The 22,301-nt window shown below is 42.5% G+C and overlaps 2 protein-coding genes across 5 annotated transcripts in view; one reads left to right on the top strand and one right to left on the bottom strand.

The window, feature by feature from the left end:
- il15ra (interleukin 15 receptor subunit alpha) overlaps positions 1–1,385 on the bottom strand; it is a 12,870-nt gene extending 11,485 nt beyond the window's left edge. For 2 of the 3 annotated variants that reach the window (XM_070549525.1, XM_070549532.1), the window contains exons 1-2: positions 1,098–1,383; positions 394–579 (exon numbers count right to left, since the gene is read on the bottom strand). In XM_070549525.1, the coding sequence (XP_070405626.1) occupies positions 394–579; positions 1,098–1,266 (355 nt within the window). In that variant the 5' untranslated portion in view covers positions 1,267–1,383. Of the gene's footprint in view, positions 1–393; positions 580–1,097 lie in introns of all 3 variants that reach the window. The other variant, XM_070549528.1, reaches the window with a different exon arrangement.
- rbm17 (RNA binding motif protein 17) lies at positions 1,383–22,301 on the top strand. Of its 2 annotated transcripts, none has more exons than XM_070549508.1 (13): positions 1,383–1,468; positions 1,797–1,937; positions 2,451–2,567; positions 2,721–2,887; positions 3,020–3,138; positions 5,562–5,612; positions 7,295–7,430; positions 7,523–7,674; positions 7,927–7,977; positions 20,180–20,256; positions 20,384–20,482; positions 20,558–20,630; positions 22,050–22,301. In XM_070549508.1, the coding sequence occupies exons 2-13, from the start codon at positions 1,815–1,817 to the stop codon at positions 22,151–22,153; spliced, it is 1,269 nt and encodes a 422-aa protein (XP_070405609.1). In that variant the 5' UTR covers positions 1,383–1,468; positions 1,797–1,814; the 3' UTR covers positions 22,154–22,301. The 2 variants fall into 2 exon arrangements, with proteins under 2 accessions (XP_070405609.1, XP_070405617.1); XM_070549516.1 differs by having other exon boundaries at positions 1,430–1,452.

Here is a 22,301-nt window from a genome sequence, read left to right as displayed (position 1 = left end):
TTTAGATAGCATTTTCTCCCTTCAGTAAATATAATCATCAACTGAAAACTGCATTTACTCAGGTTATCTTTATCTTCAACTGAAATCTGTTTACTAAAAATCTGAAACACTTCAGTGGCAAAAACAGGAGCAATATGTAAGGAGGGAAAAAATTTTCATAGCAATGTGAGTCTTGATCACTGCTGTTCTGAGCATCAGGTCTACAACTTGTTAAGTTTGAATCAGCAGAGAGAGAGAGAGAGAGAGAGAGAGAGAGAGAGAGAGAGAGAGAGAGAGAGAGAGAGAGAGAGAGAGAGAGAGAGAGAGAGAGAGAGAGAGAGAGAGAGAGAGAGAGAGAGAGAGAGAGAGAGAGAGAGAGAGAGAGAGAGAGAGAGAGAGAGAGAGAACACTTACTTATACACTCAAGGTTTGATTCTTGCCATGACCCGCTGTCCTCGCACTTAATGAGAGATGATGTTCCAGCTTTCCTAACATAACCTTGAACACAAGTGTAGCGAAATGTGTAGGTGTCCCCGAAGCAGTTCACTGATGGAGGTATAGTAAAGGTCAGCAGAGGAATAGTTGAACACGAACATTTTCCTATAGGAAAAATCAACACAGAGTATCAGAAAAACTCCCCTACAACAGATCTTGTACAGTAGTTATTTTTCAGAAATTGTTTTTTCAGTATTTATTTATTTATTTTTGTGGAACACTTATGTCATTTATTTGTCTTTGTCTTCTTAACGAAACAAAAAGTTTTGAATTGTTTTTTGTGGATATTTTGTTGAATCCATATTTACATGTGGGGATTGTCACATACTTCATTGACCCAGCATTAACACCCTGCCTATAGACCTTTGAGCATCATTTGCGGCCCGCACCAACGTGTGAAAAAAATATCACAAACCATTTTTTTCTAACAGCCAGCTCCTTTTTGATTAGCTATTTGGACAAAGCAAATACATATTGAATTGTTTTTTTTTTTATTTGTACTGATTTCGTAAAAAAAATGTCAGCCTTGCATTACATTTTCAACAAATATAATGCAAATTAATCACACGCAATAAAAAATAACTATCGGTCAGCAGAAAAAGGAGAGTATATTTCGCTCTTACCCAGGCTGGTCAAGCGCGCTGTTCCAAGCACACAAATCATAACAACACTAGCAGACCGATAGAAACGAGCCGGATCCATCTGGCAGCTTTGTGATGAACTAAAACATGTTCCTTGTTTAACTCCGAACCGGTAAAGTACATGTTCTTTCTCCACAGTTTGGGGCTTCATCGAACGCTTTCGCTTTCACTCTACCTCCCCTTTATGCTAATTAGTCCTTTTGAACGCCATGTTTGTAGTTTAGGTTAGGTAGGACATGTGTTTTTCTGGTCCTCCGGGCACCAGGAGGCGCATTTGACGCAAAGCGGAAGTGAACATTCTTGCCGTTTGTTGTTGTTCCGCTGCTCCGTAGCTACGGTGAGGAGGAGAGGAGGTAAATGTTCCGCTCCACGTTTTAAAATAAATTGATACCACACAACATCTAATTCATATTCATTCATGCATGAAACTTAAAAGCTTAAAAACGAACTAAAATGATTAATAACTGGTATTTGTGACAATCAGGGCATTCATGTTAGCATTAGCTTTCATGCTAACCTCGATTGTGAAAGTTCAATAAATCTCCTGAGGTGTCTTTTATAATTTAAACTGCTAGATTACACACGTTTACCTATCTTTATAGCAGTGTGCTGATTAACAGAGTATTGCTCCTGTTGTTGAGGTCGGAACTGGACTCTGATTATGTGTTTGCGCGGCGACAGGCTTGCTAACAGGCAGTCATGTCGCTGTACGATGATCTCGGCGTTGGTGCCAGTGACCCCAAGACCGAAGGCTGGTCCAAGAACTTAACGATGCTGCAGTCTCAGCTGAAGGTGAAGAAGGCTGCTCTGACTCAGGCTAAGGTAAAATCCAGATCCCACACTCTTTAAAGAGAGCACAAAGAACACGTGAATAGAACGAAGATCAGAATGTTATTAAAACGGCCCAACAATAATTTGTCATGGCAGTTTTAGGACACGATTTGGTATATGAGTTTTTGGGAATGATTTTAGCAAATGTTTAAGAACCCTGTATTACCACTTTGTGACTAACAGGCTGTCTCCAAGAACAAAATCTACATTTCTCAAACTGCATTTTGACACGTAAAATGAGTAATTACAACATCAAGGTGATTCCCAGAGTGATCAGCTGTATTATATAGTTTTTGTAAAGTAAATAATGTACAAAAACAATGGGAATTTGTTTGTTTTTCATCCCAATAAAATCAAACGCATCATTCTGATCAGGTTTAATGAAGCCGGTGGTTTGATTTAACTATTAAGAAAAACACTGACAAATACTATTAAAAAACGTCTTTAAATATATTCTGAAAGTCAAACAGTAACAGTCTAATCTGTGGTCGTGTTTGTGTGTAGACCCAGCGAATGAAACAAAGCACCGTTTTAGCTCCGGTCATTGATCTAAAGCGAGGAGGAACCAGTGATGAGCGACAGAACATTGATACCCCTCCTCATATAGCAGCTGGACTCAAGGTCTGTCCCACTCACTTGATAATTTCTCATGGTACTGTGATAATTAGTTTTTGTTTAATTTTTGTGTTTTGTTATTTGACTGGTTTGCAATATGTCTTGCATCCATACATTTATATATTATATATAACTTGTCCTGCCTTATGCTTCCTTTAGGATGCAGCACCCAGTGGTTTCTCCTCCAGCGATGTGCTCATCCCGTTGGCCGACGAGTACGACCCCATGTTCCCCAACGACTACGAGAAGGTGATGAAACGTCACAGAGAGGAACAGCAGCGCAAGAGGGAGCAAGAGCGTCAGAAGGAGATCGAAGAGAGAGAGAAGTATTATCTTTTTTTCTGACACCCTAATCGATTGTTCAAATAAAAAATAGTTATTTGTGGGGTCTTGATGCGCCTGTAGTCCCACTTTCAGAATCATTTAAGAGAGAAATGTTGAACGTGATGTTCTTTTAGGAGGAGGAAAGAAAGACACGAAGGTGGTGGAGGAGCTCCGAGTGGCTTCTCTCGTTTCCCAGCTACAGAGGAAGACTCAGAGGAGGAGGAAGAATATGAGAAAGAGTGGAGGAAACGAAGTGAGTACACATGGACGTGTTAACAATATGGTAATATAACAATCATAACTAGGTCTTTTATTAGTGCATCAGAAACATCCTTGTCATTTTTTAATTGCTGCTCTTCTTTTTATCTTGCTATGTACAATATGTAGATTGACCAGAATGTCTGTTTGCAACCTTATTCACACGTGACTTGTGAATTATATCAACCTGTAGGCATGGGCGGCATCCAGGTTGTACCACGGTGTACTGTATTACCTGGACTAATTTAATAATGATGACATAAGCCTTAAGTGGAATTCCCAAACAGTCGGTTTGGATCTTCACTGTTCAGAAACTGAATAACAAACACTATAATTAAAGCAATAACAACATAACACACATAAAATTAGCAACTTTTAAAAAAGAAACTTATAAAAAGGGTTTTTTGCCTGAAAAACCAGCATGTTTACTTTTTCCAGCTTTAACCTCTGACTGCTAAACATCCACTTCGACGAGCTTGTGGCACGAACATAAGGGTACTTTGGTGCTAGTCGCAACATCTAGGGAAGGCTAAGGGCATTGTCGTCTCTTTTAGTTACAGGCTCCAAACAGAAGTCTGCTATTTCAGCTACGGCTCGCTCCTCTGCGCTGCTGACTGGGCGTGCATCTTTCTCTGACGTCTTTTGTTTGCACAAATTACCTCATCAGTGTTTACCGGCTCTCCTTTTAACCCTTTAATGCATAATGGTCACTACAGTGGTCATGTACTCAAAATTGTTATTTATTTTTTTATTTATTTTTGCTATTATGAACAGCTGTTAAAGACTTTATTGCATTTGAGCCCCTCCATTTGGACTTCACTAAGTCAAGCCAGTATATTTCATGTTCAGAGCGCACGCTGTCCACTGAGGTGGACATGTGATACATTATTAGTAAATTATTAAATGTTGCAAAAATATTTGTTGAAATTTGTTTCATTCACACCTAAAGATGAATGAAAAAAATTGTTTAAAAAAATCATGGTTGAATATTTCATAATTCATGTTTGCTTCAAACCCGAAATAATCCCAAGCTGCAGCAGTTGTGCACTTTTTAGACACCAAGCCAGCTGATTCACAAGCTGCCATTTTCTCTCAGTGCGCCATCTCTGCACTGTTACTTGATGACATCACGTTCATAAACTTTATGGAACAGCTCTAAAATTTGGACAAAACGTTTTTAACTATTTCAGTAAAACTAAGTTCAACTATGCATCCGTTTTATACTTATATGGCCTTTATCTTTTTTATTTTTAATCACTGTTTTTTTCATGACAGTATTGGAACTGACACTGTTGCTATTTTTTTAACACCGGCTGTATACGGTAATACCGCCCAAGTCTAACAACCTGGTGTTAATCAGTAATTATTCCAGCACCAGAATTGGTTAATTATTTTGGATTTTACTTGAATATTCCACTTTTTACCCAGGAGCTTTGTTTTCTTCTACTTGATTTACGCAGCTGGTTCCTGCTAAAACTGTCAGTACATTAATATTTTTCTACATATTTGAGACAAACTACTGTAAAAGCAGGTGTTTTTTCACTTGTTTGGGGATTCACTTGATTTTAAGGCAGCAACATATGATTGTTTTAGTAACAGAAGTTATTCTCAAAATAAAGAATGGTTCAGGATTTGAAGGAAAAGCAAGTTGTTGTTATTGGACCACATTTCGGTCCCAAATAATCTGATGGAGTTTTGTTTTTGATCCTTTTAAAAACCTATGAATGCAACCTTATGCTTCATTTTTCTCATATGAACTACTTTTTGCAAATTAACAGAAAAATAAAGAACGGACATTCTGGTATATTTCTAAACCAGAACCAGGGTCATTTTTACAGCAATATAATTAGTTCTTTCTATTTGCCTAAAGACAGAACTGAAGTTTGTACATTTTTAATCATTTCTCCTGAACAAAATTATTAAAAATGTTTCTTCCAAATCAAATCAAATCAGACTTTGTTATCAGAGCTTTTATCATAAGAAAACCACCAAAAAACCTCTCCTGTTTCTTTATGTTTATAATTTTAGCAGATGCTTTTGTCCAAAGTGACTTGCATCTGGAATGAGGCTAATGTAAGAAAACAATATGTTGGAGACACACACACACACACACGCACACGCACGCACGCACGCACGCACACACTACACACACACACACACACACACACACACACACACACACACACACACACACACACACACACACACACTTATCACAGCTGTAACAACAACAATTGATTTGTTAACAAACATTTGTTGCTTCATCCGTTTTAAACAGTTTTTCGGCTTGTCTGGTGGTATTCTTACTGCAGTTAATCAAAGTATTACACTGATATGACAGGATCACTGAGTGCCCTGGTGTTGTGCTAAATTATCCTTAGTTGTATGTTATTTTCATACTTTTTCTTTTCATGTCAGGTATGGGTGGAGCAGCCATCGCCCCTCCTTCATCACTTGTAGACAAAGACGGTAAGTATAATGAATAGGGTTGGACCATTACCAGCATCAGGGATCTGCCCTGAAGAAGAAGAAACGATCTTTTCTATAGCGCCTCTCAAAAATCACGAGGCGATTCACAAAAACAAAAAATTTAAAATATAAAAAAATAATTTAGAAACTGATTCAAAATATGTTTAAAATAAGCAAAAATAGACAATTGGGATTTAAAAGAAACTATGTAAAGAAAGAGAGAGTGAATAGGAAAGAGGGAAATCAGTGAATCTCGAGGAAGGTGGAATACGGTAGGTGGGGAGAGCAGAATAAAGAGAGAGTGGTGAAGAAGGTCATACAAAAGCCAGCTTGAACAAGTGAGTATTCAGCTGCTTTTTAAAGGAGACCACTGAGTCCACTGATCTCAGGCTCAGGGGGAGAGAGTTCCAGAGTCTGGGGGCCACAGCAGCAAATGATCTGTCACCTTTGGTCTTTAGCCTGGTGCTGCACAACCAGTAGGCTTTGGTCACTGGACCTCAGGGACCTGCTGGGGGTGTAGGGACTAAGAAGATCACCAATGTAAGATGGTGCTTGTCCATGTAAGGCCCTATAGACCAGAACCAGGATCTTGAAATGAACCCTGAAGTTGACTGGCAGCCAGTGAAGCTGGAGGAGAAGTGGGGTGATGTGGGTGTGTTTGGAGGACTTGGTCAGAAGCCGAGCACAGGCATTCTGAACCACCTGTAGACGGTTCAGGGAGGTTCTGCTCAGACACGTGAAAAGAGAGTTACAGTAGTCTAAGCGTGAGGAGAGGAAGGTGTAAATGACAGTCTCAAGTTCTGAGCAGGACAGAATGGGACTCAGCTTAGCAATGTTCCTGAGATGGAAGAAGGAAGAGTGAACAAGAGAACTGACATGAGAATCCAGGGTGAGAGCTGGGTCAAAGGTCACGCCAAGATTCCTGACAGAAGGTTTGGTGTGGGAAGCAAGCTGACCAAGAGAGTCTCTGACTTTGGGAACCAGCTTGCCTGGGGCACAGATGAGGAGGTAGCTTTGTTCTATCATCATTCCCGTTGACGTGCATGTACACAGCTATTCAGATTGTTGGAGTAAAATAATACCCACTGCCTATGTGTGCAACATCTAGCGAGCCTCCCTGCTGTCATTTGGACTACCTGACTTAAATAAATGATGGCCTAATTAATGAGCTCCAGTTTTTAAATATGTGCTGGTGAAGGTTCTCAGTCATCCAGATCATGGTAATCCAAAGGTTTCAAATGAAGGCAACTGGACTTCTTTGGTTTCTTGGAGAGCAAACAAAGAAGTCGATATCCGTTAACAATATTGCTGTATGGCCGAAAACTGTTATTTACTGATATTGATGGTTTTGTCAACATTTATCTTCTGAAATCAGCAGAATTTGTATGGACTAAAAAGGCTGAATGTTTGAATGTAAAGTGCAAAAGTACAAACTAGATTTCATATCTAGTTTTCTAATCTGAAACCAGGGTCAAATTGATCCAAATGAGAGATGAATCCAGACCAAACGCTGCCTCAGTTAATGCAGCAGTCGTCCAGCAGAGGGCAGCATTGGCCTAGAAATAAAGACCTGTAAAACAGATGTATTTTTTTTAATGATTTTACATCATCATTTTCATTAAACAAACATGTTAGAATTCTCCTTATCAAAGGGAATAATTGTGTCTTTATAAACTGTTTAGGTTCTTCGTATACTTATGAAGATGAAGGTCGTCCTGCCAGAGGCTCCAAGGCAGCCATTCCTCCACCCATGTATGAAGACTCCGATCGGCCCCGTTCGCCTCCTTTACCAAGTAGCTCCTTCCTGGCAAACATGGGGTGGGTCAGCCATTTGAGTTTAAACTTTTAAAACACTTCTAGTAGAAGGAAAAAAAAAAACTAAAATTGCCTTAATGGTGTACTTCAAACAGAGGTACGGTGGCCCATAAGATCATGCAGAAGTACGGCTTCAAAGAAGGTCAGGGTCTGGGGAAGCACGAGCAAGGCCTGAGCACGGCCCTGTCTGTGGAGAAGACCAGCAAAAGGGGCGGGAAGATCATTGTGGGCGACGCTGCAGAAAAACGTAAGTCGCGTTAGCGTATTTCTGCTCTTGATCCTACCTTTTTTTGCTTTTTCAACACCGTCTGCTTTAAATAATCTTCATGGGTCAGCTACTTGAAAACCTACTTCAGCTTGTTCTGTCAGCTGATACCAGCTTGTTGTCATGAACTGTGTTCATTTGTGTCTTATTTTGATATCGAGCCGTTATTTTCCAGTGACTTAGTGTATGTGTGTTTCATTGTGTGTGTTTGGTTGTTTTTGTGTGATTAAGCAGCGGGGTCCAGCCAGTCAGCTGGTGCTGAGATTCCAGGAGGAGGCTTTGCAGGTTGGTTTCCTTTTACCTTACTCACTGTTTGTTTGTGTGTTTTACCCTCACATTCTGTTACACCAGTTAATGCAGAGCTAAACGTTCTATAGCAGCGGTTCCCAAACTTATTTAGCTGCGCACCCCCCAGCCCCCACATCAGGGCATGGCTATATATATATATATATCAGACATCAAGCTAAACAGACAGGGTTAAAAAAATATGATTGACCTTTCTCCCCATCACTTTCATTTTTTAAATAGTAATTACCGTAAATCCTCTAATACAGACCCGGGCCTGTATTTGACTCAAGCTCATCAAGCTCCAGGCCTTTATTGGAAGAAGGGCCAGTATTAGAGGCAGGCCTCTATTTCTAATTGAGCAAAATGAACTAATGGTTCGTTGGAGTTTTTGACAATTAATATTGCGCCCACATTTTCAAAGTTAAACACATTTCTTTTAACAACGGTAGTTTCTGCTTCAGCCCTCCCCCTGCGCAGCGGCCGCAAACTCACTGATGCGCCTGCAGCCTCTCGGAGTTCCTGCTGCTCTAAACATTAAAATAATTATTTCATTTTCTGTTCCTCACTTCTGATGACCTTCAATGGTGTCTGTTTGTTGCAACCACCAGGTACAAAAACTAACTTGTTTTTATTTGACAATTTTTCTGTCCTGCCTGTTTATTATCTTCCTGCATCTCCTCTCAATCCTAAAGAGAAACTGCTACCTGGGTTCATATATATTCACCTCATGAGTTACCTTTGAACTGCAGTTCTAAAAGATCTACCGACAGCAAAAACAGCGGAGCGCTCGCTGTTTGGCGGCCGTATCAGTGATCAGTGCGTCGGAGGACAAGGTGATGCGCCCCGCTCCACAGCATGCAGTGAAACGCATCAGGTGCAAATAAAAGACAGAAAACATTAAAGGAAATGAACTGACACGAACGATCGCGTGTTAAATTAGTTTTTGAGGTGGCGACACCTGATTGTTACTGTGGCCGTGCTCAGGAGGCAGATCTACCGACCGCGAAAACAGCGGAGCGCTCCCTGCTTGCCGGCCGCATCAGTGATCTGTGCGTCAGAGGACAAGTTGATGCGCCCCGCTCCACAGCAGCGATACACATCAGGCGCAAATAAAAGACAGAAAACATTAAAGGAAATGAACTAGGGCTGTAGCGACGCCTCGATGACGGCGACGGCTCGATTCTAAAAATTTGTCAACGTCAGATCCGGTAGTCGACGCACCACGCCCACTTGTTGCATCCCCAGGAGTTTGTAAATAGAGGAGGAATCGGCCTGTTTTCCCTCTAGTTCGCCCTCTTCTCCGCCTTCACTAACATCTCCGCCAAATACCGAAGACCCGGAACAATGTCCGTCCACTATTAGATTCCTTTCCTGTTTTGCCCGCCTTCATCTCCCGGCAACGGACAACAACTTCCGGGGTCAGATGCGCTGCTTCGTGTCTATCGCAGATGTAGAACATCACCTGGAGCGTTTCTCCCTTCATTAAGGAGCTTCTTTCAGACATTAGGAGAGCTGTTTTGGTGGTAGCAGTCTCTCCTCCGTGCTGGTCTGTTTGCTGCTGGGTGTTTTTGGTTTATTTAAATTTGGTAACTTCAAATTAACGTTGGTAAAGCTACTGTTAGCATTTTCGCTAACAGCTTCTTGCGTTGGGATAAGCTGTTACGTTTTGGTTTAGAGTTCATCTTTTTTTGTGGCGTAGATCTCCCTTTTATTACATTTAGAGTGTTGTGGGTTTTTGGTTTCGTTTAAGATATCACCTTGAGTTTGGTTTAACCACCCAGTTTAGAGTTGGACCTTTGGAGATTCTTATTTTGCTCCAGAACCCTGTAATCTTTGCCCAGTTGGACATCCCTACTTATTTGTACTTTTGTTTTAATTCCCCACAGGCAGAATTAGTTTTATTATTCCCAACCTGTGGATGGAAAGGTTTATGTTTTTTTGTAGTTGTAAATAAACCTGATCATCATTTTAACTTTTAAATCCCGTTATTGTCCCTTACTTTTTGCACACGAGCCAAACTCCCCAGGAAGAGTCGTAACACCACTCGCCTCACGCACATAAGTGACCAAAACAAAGCAGTATGGAGACGCTCCATCTCTCCGACCACCTCTCAGGCAGCAGCCTGCACTCCCAAGTTCAACATGTCACCAGAACATAACCAACCAACACAATAAAAGCAGTGTTTTACAAAATAGAAGGCCTGTAGTGTTTATTCTCTTACAGTAACAATTTATCAATTTTTTTGAGGAATTTATTAGAGATTTTTTTGGTTTTTATTAACTGGGCAATAGAAAAATAATCATTAGATTAATTGTCTAAATAGTCATTAGAGTAGTCGACTATTCGATAAAATAATCGTCAGAATAATCGTTTTAAAAATAATCGTTTACCCCCAGCCCTAAAATGAACCGACATGAACAATTGCGTGTCAGTACCTACGGTCTGGCACAGCGCGTTGCCCCCCACCCCCTGAGCGCAGAAGCTTGTCACCTGCTGACAGCAGGCTGCTGTCTTTTCCAAGGGCTGCATCTTGCCGGTCATTATCACGTGACAGCAACTAGTCGACGACAGGCATAAAAAGTCACTATAGTGAAGTTGACTAGTTCATACACCCCCTACTGCTGCTCTCCAGAGTGTTCTGCAGCATAATCAGCACGTTCTCTTTGAACTTGATAGTGTAATGACCTGGCTGGGGTTGTAAGCCAGGTGCATTCTGGGTATTGTGTTATATGTGTTTCCTATCGTTCTGCTAGTTCCTATGTGCTGATTTGCGTGTTGTGTGAGTGTTATGTAAGCCACAGGGAAGGTGATGTGTGTTCTGTGGAGCGGGTTGAATTAGCATGGTTAACTGACACCGTGACTCTGTGTGGTAGGAGCATGATAGAGGATCGTGTCTGTAGCGTTACAAAGCATTGAAGAAAAAGCCTAATAAAGGTCTGCGTGAACCTCTACTGCCTCCTGCTGGTTGATTTGGGGACTATAACCCTGGGACGCTCATACTTGCTTGTTACCACATTCCACCCGGCCACAATAAGAGACCGGCCATTATTTACCTCCGCTGACTCCGACACCGGCCAAACTTGGAGACCCTGCCTTTAATTGAATACCGGCCTGTATTGGAGGATTTACGGTAGTGGTGGGAATTCCGGCTCTTTTTAGAGAGCCGGTTCTTTTGGCTCAGCTCACCAAAAAGAGCCGGCTTTTTCGGCTCCCAAGTGGCTCCTCAGATTTTCTCTTGCGTAGAGTACATTTATAACCAAAATAATGCAAAACTGTATGTAAAATGATTTACTAATGTAAAAAAATGCAATATATCACATATTTATCATTTCTATGGATTTAATAACTGAACACTTTAAGAAATCTCCACTTTCCGACTGCTGGCGCTCATTTTCTCACCGGCTTCGTCGCACTCTCCTCCCTCTCGCTCACCTTTTTCCTCCTCCTCGTTCCCTCTCGTCTCCCTCCACCCGCATGTGCTCTGCTGTGTGTCTGAGTCTGATCCTCCCTCTTCCCGCCCCTGCTGCTCTGTGTGTGGACAGTCTGGACACACAGTTACACATGTTGACCAATCGCCTGTAGCTTTCACCAAAGCAAGAGGGGAGGGGAGGGGAGGGGACGGCTCTCAATGATGAGCCGGCTCCCGTCGTTCACTTCAAAGAGCCGGCTCTTAGAGCCGGTTCGTTCACAACTGACACATCACTAATTTACGGTAATAAACATTCAATACCATTACAATTTCCTTTGATTTAATTTTAAATAAATATTTAGAGTGCCCAGGTAGCACATCAACAATGCAATTTAACGCTTTCTTAAAGTAGGAACGTTTAACCTGTGCGGCCAGAGCTCTCTCCTTCCTTCTGCTCTGCGTAAACCTGAACTGGTCACCTACTTGTGCGTAATCAAATGTCTATAGGGGAAAAGATGGAAAAGCCATGAGGTTCACTTTTGCCTCAGACCGACTTATTGCTGTTTTATGGTGGCTGAATCTGCGATCCGCTGCCACGCGGACTGGAACAACAAATGCTGCAGTAACATGAGATGTGGTCAGGTTCATGAGGAGTCACTGGCTGGAGCGGACCCGACTTTCATACGTCATCCCAAAATAGAAGCTAATATCTTAATTTGACCTGGAATGAAAAATGTTATAAAACCTCTTAAAAGTTTCTGTTTTTTTTTATCACGGAGGAGGCAGCGCTCATTTCTGCCTTCAGTCTGACGGTGCGCCGGAGTTTGCACAGCGTCCGCGCTTATTGACTCTGTGTGTGTGTGTGTGTGTGTGTGTGTGTGTGTGTGTGTGTGTGTGCGTGCGTGTGTGCGTGCGTGCGTGCGTGTGTGTGTGACGTGTGTGTGTGGCACAGCTCCATGAGCTGCACCAGTCACCGCGTCTCGTTATTGGCGCTATTTAAACCAATGTTGTAAAATAACTTCTGCCCAGCCCAGATGTGCTCACTTGTGCACCCGTGAGCCGTGGTTCCGCTGGAACGCGTCTGACCTCTGACAGACGCACTCTGAGCTTCAGATCTTCAGCAAGCTGTTAATAGCCTGACACATTTAGAATACTGTCCCACAGTCAGTGTGCTAATATAATAATATAATAATGCTAAAATGCTCAGATGGGAATCATTTCTTGATTTATTTAGTTACATCCACAATGTTCTGTGTGTGAGGTTTACAATGTCAGAACACCTGCATGAGACAGGTGTTAATTACAATCTGCCAGAATGACTCACCACCTTCAGATTCCTCCATCATTGTTAAAAATGATCAAATAAGGAACATATCGGCGTGCGCAGGCCAGAGTGCTGAAGCTCGGCACATTGTTATTATGAAGCTAGGGCACATGCGGAGGACACACGCGCGTGCTCGCAAAATATACTTGTTTTCAATTACATTTATTGGGCCCACTTACTTTTTCTTTGGCCCACCCACAAATGAGTTTCTGACTACGCTAATGGTGATATATGACAGACTTCTCTGAGCTCCGCAGCCATTACACTTTTCACTTCGCGCACCCCCTAGCGGCAGGGGGTGTGAGCACCACACTTAGGGAATCCCTGTTCTATAGCATCGCAGAGAGCGTGAGATAATTATGATGGTCTGTTAGTGACACTGGGAAGAAATGGAAACTAACAAGAAGGCCATGTTGATATTAAAGTGACAGTGTGTAGTTTCCCAGTTAACAGGGGGCAGTAGACACCTAAATCATTAAAAGCAAGCATTATTTTTGTGTTCAAGTAAGGCCTTACCAACAGATGGCCCTTAGGGTCAAAAATCCTTGGGAGTACAACCTCCAGCAAAATAACAAGAAAATCAGATTCCCTTTCATCACTTGCAATGAGTGAAGAGGTAAATGTGTAAAATAACATTTATTAATGCTGAAAGTTTAGTAACCATTTGTTACAAATAAGTAAATGCATTTTGTCCTCACGGGCTCCCGTAGAAGGAAACATGGCATCCAATATGGCGTCTCCCAGAGACTTAGACCCGCTCCCATGTATTTTAGACTCAATTTTTATGGTTATATGTTATGAAACCACCGATGTGTTTCAACAACTGGGCATCTTTCAATTCATTTACAGCAAAATTTCAATGGATATTTCTAGAGATTAATGGTAAAAACTACACATCGTCACTTTAAATTACAAATGCAAAGAAAAAAGGCAAAATTGTGCTTTGGAACCCAACTATACCTGTTGTTGTTAATTACAAGGGTTCCATTGTGTGTTTGACTGAGTAACAAGATGCTTGTGCAACTTTGGAAAGTCTTAAAAAGTGGAATTTTAAAACACTTTCCAGAAATTCAAAAGTGTAGAATTTTTTGTGCATTCTTGCTGTCGACTATTGTTCTCTAACTATGTGCAAATGTCCACCCTCTCAGAGGGAAAATGATGTAGCATTACTGAGATGAACTAAATATCAATGGAAATCTTAGATCTGCAGCTGTCAAAAGGATTTACCTTGTTAGCATAAGCGGGCAACACACAGCTGGTTCAATTTCAACCAATTAGGCAGTAGGCACCACGTATAAAAGTACATACAAATAAAAGCTTTGGAAAGGTCTGGAATTTTATATTAGGAAAAGAGCTCCCAGGAGTAAGCTATAAAAGTGAGGTATTTTATTTAATATGAGGTTCGGTCTTTTGGCTGCTTCCACAGCGGATCTTAAAGAACTTCCTTCAGTCTTTCAGCTCCAACAACCTCCAGCATACACACATGCCTCAGCACACGTAAAGCTTATAAAAGTAGTTTAATAACAAACTGTTTCAAAATAAAAGTCAAGTAAAAATAGTGATAAAAAAAACTACAGCGACAGAAACAAAGACCTCTCCTGGACACCAGCATCACAGTTCAGACACATCAATAATGGATTCAAGAACGAGTACTTACCACTGTGTAGTGATACGCTGGTGTTTTGTGCATTACTCTAATAACTGTGATCAGCTGTTTTAGAAATCGGAGTGCAATAATAATCAGGTAAATATTAGCACTAACAAAGAAATAAACTAAACACGAAACATTGATTTTAGCCTGAGTGGAATGACCAGGCTGGATCTAAGCTGGTTTATGGTCCAGGCTGGACCCAAAGAGCTGCGTGTATCACTAGTAAGTGATACACTCAGCGTATCAAAATTAGTTTGAACACAGAAAGTGACGGGTCTTTTTCTCAAACTACTGTACTGGTTTAGTTTTAATGTTTTATCATCAGTAAGGAAACAATAATCTGATGCAGCAACTTAAACATGCATCCATTCTGGTCTGAAGGTCAGAAAAATGGAAAGCTTTTGTCAGATGTAGTTTTAACTTTATACCACTAGGTGTCGACTGATTTGAATTTTAAAATTATTGTATTAGATTATGACAAATTCTTGCTGTAGAAAAGCAGTGAAAGTCACTGTCTTGTTTTGTTAAATCAAAAGTTTATGGACTTGATCATCAAATCAACGGCTGTCTAAAGAGAAAATGCCAAATAAAGAATTGTATCTGAGTCAAAATAGCTCCAATCATTTATAAACCTTTAAGGTTGCAGTGGGAATCAAAACCTTTAGGTTTATTATTTTAATTATTACAACCAATTTCTGAAGAAAATGATATATTTTTTCTCTTTAAACTGCATTAATGTTTTTATTTATTCAGCAAATCAGTTCTCATGAAGTTACTGAAGTAGGTGATGTTTGACCAAACAAAATCATTTGAGCTACTTCTTATTTTAATCCTTTTTCATCAAAATAAGTCCATCAGTGACCTAAAAATAGTTTAATCATTTGAAATGACTGAAGTTTGCACTAGAGAGTGTCAACATCAACACCTATCAAAAAAATCTATCGTTAAATTCTTGTTACCATGGAAATGTACCATCTCTGCTTGGACCCGTGTCTCATCCTTCAATCTGACAAATAAACTGGGGTAATATAAATTAAAAGTAACAAATGCATTTAAAAAAATGCTTAGACAACCCGTAACAAACACTTAATGCTTTTTGCTACAGATGTATTTACACCAGTTACATTAAATAAAACCACAGCAAATTGCTCCTCCTGAATCTGAGGTTCAACAATCCGACGGACCCTCCTCTCCAGAACTCCTGAATAGACCTTACCAGGAAGGCTTAGGAGTGTGAACCCCCTGTAGTTGGAACACACCCTGCGGTCCCCCTTTTTAAATAAGGGCACCACCACCCCGGTCTGCCAGTCCAGTGGGACTGCCCCCAATGTCCACGCGATATTGCAAAGCCACATCAGCCAACACAGCCCCACAACATCCAGAGCCTTAAGGAACTCCGGGTGGATCTCATCCACCCCTGGAGCCTTGCCACAGAGGAGCTTTTTAACCACCTCAATGACCTCAGCACCAGAGATTAGAGATGCCAACCCAAAGTCCCCAGACTCTGCTTCCTCACTGGAAGACGTGTTGGTGGGATTGAGGAGGTCTTCGAAGTATTCTGCCCACTGATCCACAACGTCCCGAGTAGAGGTCAGCAGCACACGTCCCCCCTATAGATAGTGTTGGTAGCACACTGCTTTCCCCCCTTAGGCGCCGGATAGTGGACCAGAATATCCTCAAAGCTGTATGGAAGTCTTGCTCCATGGTCTCACCGAGCTCTTCCCATGCCTGGATTTTTGCCTTGGCGACCATCCGAGCCGAGTTCCGCTTGGACTGCCGGTATTAGGGCTGCAACAAAGAATCGATAAATTCGATGAAAATCGATTACTAAAAGCGTTGGCAACGAATTGCGTCATCGATTTGTTGTGTCGCACAACTCTTCCAAAAGCGCCCCCCCTTCCCGCCCGCCGTTGCGCGCAGAGCAGAGCAAGTCAGATCAGCGCGAGGGAGAGCCGCAGATCAGCGCGAGGGAGAGCCGCAGATCAGCGCGAGGGAGAGCCGCAGATCAGCGCGAGGGAGAGCCGCAGATCAGCGCAAGGGAGAGCCGGCAGATCAGCGCGAGGGAGAGCCGGCAGACTTGCGCTGCTGCGAACCGGTTCCGCATTGTTGCACAGCGATCCAGGCAGCTGCTTCCAGCGCACGGTCCATTCTCAAAGTGGCGCAACCACAAAACTATAATTAGCACACGATCGTTCATGTCCGCACATGTTCTCTATTTTCTGTCTTATTTGTGCCTGAAGCTCGCTACTGCGGAGCTCATCACCTGTGCTGTGGTGATGTCACCTCACTGACGCAGCATCGAAAACGCGCTCTGCGCTTTTCGGTCAGGAGATCCCTTTGATCTGCTCAAAAGTAACTGATGAGGTGAAAAGGTAAGAATCCAGGCAACAGATTTTCTGGAGAATTAAGAGGAGATGCAGGAAGATGAGAGACAGACAGGACAGGAAAATAGTTCAATAAAAACAAGAAAACAAACAAAGTGTTGAAAAGTAAAATGTAGGTAGATTTATCTCCACTACACGTTTTTACCAGTAAAAAGCAATAAGTTCTACACATGTCATATTTATACATCTGATACAATTCAGATCACCTTCAAAACTCAGTCACACACCCAGGGCCGTTTCAAGACATTTTGGGGGCCAAGGCAAAATCCCCCCCCCCCCCCCCCCCAATAACTGGGCTCCCCAGAAGCCTCTGTGTAATTCATGCCCTCTCCAGTAGTGTTAGTTATACGGTGTTTATAAAAGCCCCTCAGACATTACTGACATGTTCTAATATTATCAGATGAAAAACTAAATTATCAGACATGCTGTCTCCTCTGCTTCTTTTATAAACTTGTAAAAAGTAACAAAACCATTTGAAAGCCACTATTTGTGGATTCTCTGAAAGTGTCCATGGAGTGTGTGACAACTTATTTTTTCATTGATCATATCGTCTAATCTCACAGCTGAAACAAGCATCCTTAATAATCTGTGCACAGGAAGCTTACCGATGCTGTAGTAAAACAAAAGGTATAATAATTTATTATTAATAAAACCTTGTTGCAGCACTAAAGCAGAAAAATTAGATTTTGCATTAAATACGCAAAATATTTACATATGAATTGTTTTAGAGCCCTTTAATTGGCAGAATCTGATATTAATTTAGTTCTTACAAAAAATGGGTCCCAACATGGTTTGTGTGGCGTTGCCATAGTGTGACGTTATAGGCACAGATCCCCTGTCCTCTTGTTTGGAAATGGAAATATGGTCACCCTAATTAAACAAACTGTCCACCCGGGCTTTTGCACTGCACAGAGACGCTTCGCTGCCTACGACTGAACGTCAGTTGAGAGTCAGTCTCATGCAGACTGACCGATGAAGAGAGGGCCTCAAGTTAAGACCCTCTCCTCATTGGTCAGTCCACACGAGGTGGGTCAAAGGTTACTCTGGGCGGGTTACGTGTTGTCAGGCATTCAAGTATTGAGTATATTTACTGCATATTACAGTAAAATATTCTGTATGTGACCACATTATGGTGTTCCTTGGGTCGTGATGATGGAGCCCTTGAATATTGTTGCCCAGGGTACAACAAAGTGTTAATCTGGCCCTGGTTCCGCCGTCACATTCCCGCAGAAACTGGTTGATCACACCGGGGCCAGACTACTAGCATGTGGTTTTACAACCACAATGTCCTCAGAAGCAAAAACGCTTTTAAAAGGGAGGGAGGAGTCCTAACTGTTGCTGCAGGCGTGTTGTGTGAGAGTGCAGTTATATACTGGTTAATATATTTTTGGGTTCAGTTGCTTTCATGTGGCCTAATGTGAGTCTATTTGGGATCATTGGAATGATCAGCAGCATTTCTTGGTGTGACTTTATGGCAGTTGCCCAGGGCATCATCACAAGGAGGATGGCATTCATTTACTTTTGTTTTATTTGGTATTTTTTCAGTCATTTTTGGAAATAGTGATCAATTTTGATTAATTCACAGCCTATGTTTAATTACATTTAAAATAAATGTCAACAGATGAGATCAAACAAAACAGATGAGAATTGCCCTTAAGCTGTTTAACTTGGACCAAGCATTTTAGGTCACAGATAGATGTAGCTTAGGGTCTCTGTCTATACACCTTATAAGACAATTTAGGTGATGGCATGTTGTTTTTCTGCTATTGAACTGTTTTCTAATAATGTTGTGTTAAATAAAGTGAAGGAAGGAGAGAAATAACGTTTCCCTAGCAGTTTTTAAAAATTTCCCCATGTAATCCGATTAATCGTGTCGAGACCCCATCCGATTAATCGATTATCCAAATAATCGTTTGTTGCAGCCCTAGCCGGTATCTGTCAGCTGCCTCTGGAGTCCCACAGGCCAGAAATACCTGATAGGACTCTTTCTTCAGCTTGACAGCATCCCTAACTGCCGGTGTCCACCAGCGGGTTCGGGAGTTGCCACCACGACAGGCACCGATGATCCTTCGACCACAGCTCCGGTCGGCCGCCTCAACAGTGGAGGCTGATGCCCAGCCAAGGTGTGGGGGGCATCCATTTTGGTGGCCTGAGGATCAGGTCTCTGCTTTTTGCAGATGATGTGGTCCTGTTGGCTTCATCAGAACGTGATCTTCAGCTTTCGCTGGAGCGGTTCACAGCCGAGTGTGAAGCAGCTGGGATGAGAATCAGCTCCTCTAAATCTGAGACCATAGTCTTGATTCCGAAAAGGGTAGAATGCCTTCTCTGGGTCAGGGATGAGGTCCTGCCCCAAGTGGAGGAGTTTAAGTATTTCAGGGTCTTGTTCACGAGTGAGGGAAAACTGGAGCGTGAGATCGATAGACGGATTGGTGCTGCATCTGCAGTGATGCGGGCGTTGTACCGGTCTGTCGTGGTGAAGAGAGAGCTGAGTCGGAAGGCGAAGCTCTCGATTTACCGGTCGATCAACATTCCTACCCTCACCTATGGTCATGAGTTTTGGGTAGTGACCGAAAGAACGAGAACGCGGATACAAGCGGCCGAAATGAGTTTTCTCTGAAGAGTGGCTGGGCTCTCCCTTAGAGATAGGGTGAGAAGCTCGGTCATCTGGGAGGGGCTCGGAGTAGACCCGCTGTTCCTCCACATCGAGAGGAGCCAGTTAAGGGTGGCTCGGGCATCTGGTCAGGATGCCTCCTGGACGCCTCCCTGGTGAGGTTTTCTGGGCACGTCCAACCGGGAAGAGACCTAAATGTAGACCCAGGACACGGTGGAGGGACTATGTCTCTCACCTGGCCAGGGAACGCCTTGGGATTCTCCCGGAAGTGCTGGCCCAATTGGCTGGGGAGAGGGAAGTCTGGGCCTCTCGCCTTCGTGACCCAACTCCGGATAAGCGTATGGATGGATGGATGGATGGATGGATATATATATATATATATATATATATATATATATATATATATATATATATATAATACAGAGAAGGCTCCTTTAACAGAAAGTGGAAATGGAGATAACACATGAATGGTTGCTGTTACTAAACTATTGACATTATTCTTTCATACTCTTGGTTTTTATTTGTATATTTGAACAAGACATTTGTACCATTTTCCAACAGATTTCCTGGAAGATTAACAGCATTTTTGTTCCTGAATGACCCATTTAGAGCCAGTCGTGCTTAACACAATAAAACCACCGCTTTATCCTGACGTTAACGGCTAAAATAAATGGGAAAAGTACACAAGACACTGAATGGTTTCATTTATCGCATGTTCTAGGTTAACCTTTTGTTCCACACATTCTCCAGCATACCTGCAGCCTGTAAATATTGTTTTGCGAATGAAAAAATGTGACTAATGTTTGTTTTTACCGATCAGTGGATCCTTCCAAGAAGTCAGATGCCAATCCACTCACTGAGATCCTGAAAAACCCAACTAAAGTGGTTCTGTTGAGGGTATGTCTTTGTTACACCATCATTAATTTCTCAAGCATGGTTGGAATTAACCTCTGCTGAAAGAAAACCAGAGTCAAAGCAGTTTGAAGTTAGATAATAAAGTTATTTTCCCCCGTTTATTATGTAGAACATGGTGGGTCGGGGAGAAGTGGACGAAGACTTGGAGGGAGAGACAAAAGAAGAGTGTGAAAAATATGGCAAAGTTGTTAAATGTGTCATTTTTGAGGTAAGAAGAATGAAGATCAAGTAGATGGAGGTAAAGTGATCAGATGAGACAGAGAAAGATGTTTTTTCTCCTCAGATCGCAGAAGTGCTAGATGATGAAGCCGTCAGGATATTTCTGGAGTTTGAGCGGGTCGAGTCGGCCATCAAAGGTCAGTGTTCACCGTCACATATAAGAGATCAACTTTACATAATTGCTTCACTTTCTTCCCATGATTGTGTAGCTGCTCTAATAATGTGGGTGAAAGTGTGTCCCTCTCTAAATGAGTTGGCCCAGATCTGAAACAAGGGGAGACTCGGTTCCCTGTGGTGTTATGTCATATGTGGCCTAGCAACCCAGTCGTCTCCCCACGGCACCAACAGAACCGGTCTTACATCACAGCTTACTGAAAGCAGGGCGCACCGTTAAAGAACCTGTCATGCTACAAGATTGGTTTTGTCAACAAAAAGGGTTACTAAGTGGAGAAATCTCTTAATGCATGCTAGGATCATGGCGGTAATAGAATCTTCAACTTATTTTACCACTTGGTTCTTTTGTTTTCATTCCCCACTTAAGTCTCAGGTTTATTCCTTCTGTCTAGTCTAACCCACGCTTACAGTTCAGTTTGTATTATTGTCATCGGTTATCAAAGCTGAGGTCAGGTCCCCACTAGGGGTCATGAAACACAGGATTGGGGATGGGTACCGAGATGATCTGACATCGAATGACCCTAAAATCACTGCCGATGGCGTATTTAGCCTTAATGTTAGTCAGTAGAACAGAGAAGTGTAATTGTTGACAAGTCTTTTGTTAAACTACTTTTCATGTGTTTGTAGATTTAATCCAGTAATAATTGGGTCCTGGATCTTTATGGCTATGTTTTATCGTCTTCGTCTTCATCTTCCTCCGCTTATCCGGGTCCGGGTCGCGGGGGCAGCATCCCAATTAGGGAGCTCCAGGCCGTCCTCTCCCCGGCCTTGTCCACCAGCTCCTCCGGCAGGACCCCAAGGCGTTCCCGGACCAGATTGGAGATGTAACCTCTCCAACGTGTCCTGGGTCGACCCGGGGGCCTTCTGCCGGCAGGACATGCCCGAAACACCTCCCCGGGGAGGCGTCCAGGAGGCATCCTGACCAGATGCCCAAACCACCTCAACTGGCTCCTTTCGATCCGGAGGAGCAGCGGTTCTACTCCGAGTCCCTCCCGAATGTCCGAGCTCCTCACCCTATCTCTAAGGCTGAGCCCGGCCACCCTACGGAGGAAACTCATTTTGGCCGCTTGTATCCGCGATCTCGTTCTTTCGGTCATTACCCAAAGCTCATGACCATAGGTGAGGATTGGGACGTAGATCGACCGGTAAATCGAGAGCCTGGCTTTCTGGCTCAGCTCCCTCTTCCCCACGACAGATCGGCTCAGCGTCCGCATGACTGCAGACGCCGAACCAATCCGCCTGTCGATCTCCCGATCCCTCCTACCCTCACTCGTGAACAAGACCCGAGATACTTAAACTCCTCTATGTTTTATTCTTTTTTAAATCTGAAATTATTGTGGCTTCTCTCATGTAGTCTGATGTTACATCTGTGTCCTCTGCAGCTGTTGTGGATCTAAATGGACGTTATTTTGGAGGACGAGTCGTCAAGGCCTGCTTCTACAATCTAGACAAGTTTCGGGTTTTGGATCTTGGTGAGCAGGTCTGATGTTTCCCTAAGAACATCGGCTTGTGCTGTCCTCAGCTTCTCATGTGTACAAAATTGTCTGTTTCTATATTTTCCAAACATTAGTGTCTGTTGAGTCTTTTTTGTTAAATACCTCCATGTTGAGAGAAAATAAAAGGTGTAAGTTGTA

The sequence above is a fragment of the Nothobranchius furzeri genome, chromosome 1, assembly GCF_043380555.1.
Source record: "Nothobranchius furzeri strain GRZ-AD chromosome 1, NfurGRZ-RIMD1, whole genome shotgun sequence".
Lineage (NCBI taxonomy): Eukaryota > Metazoa > Chordata > Actinopteri > Cyprinodontiformes > Nothobranchiidae > Nothobranchius > Nothobranchius furzeri.
Note: the sequence above shows the minus strand (reverse complement) of the source record. Positions and strands in the feature narration are given on the sequence as shown.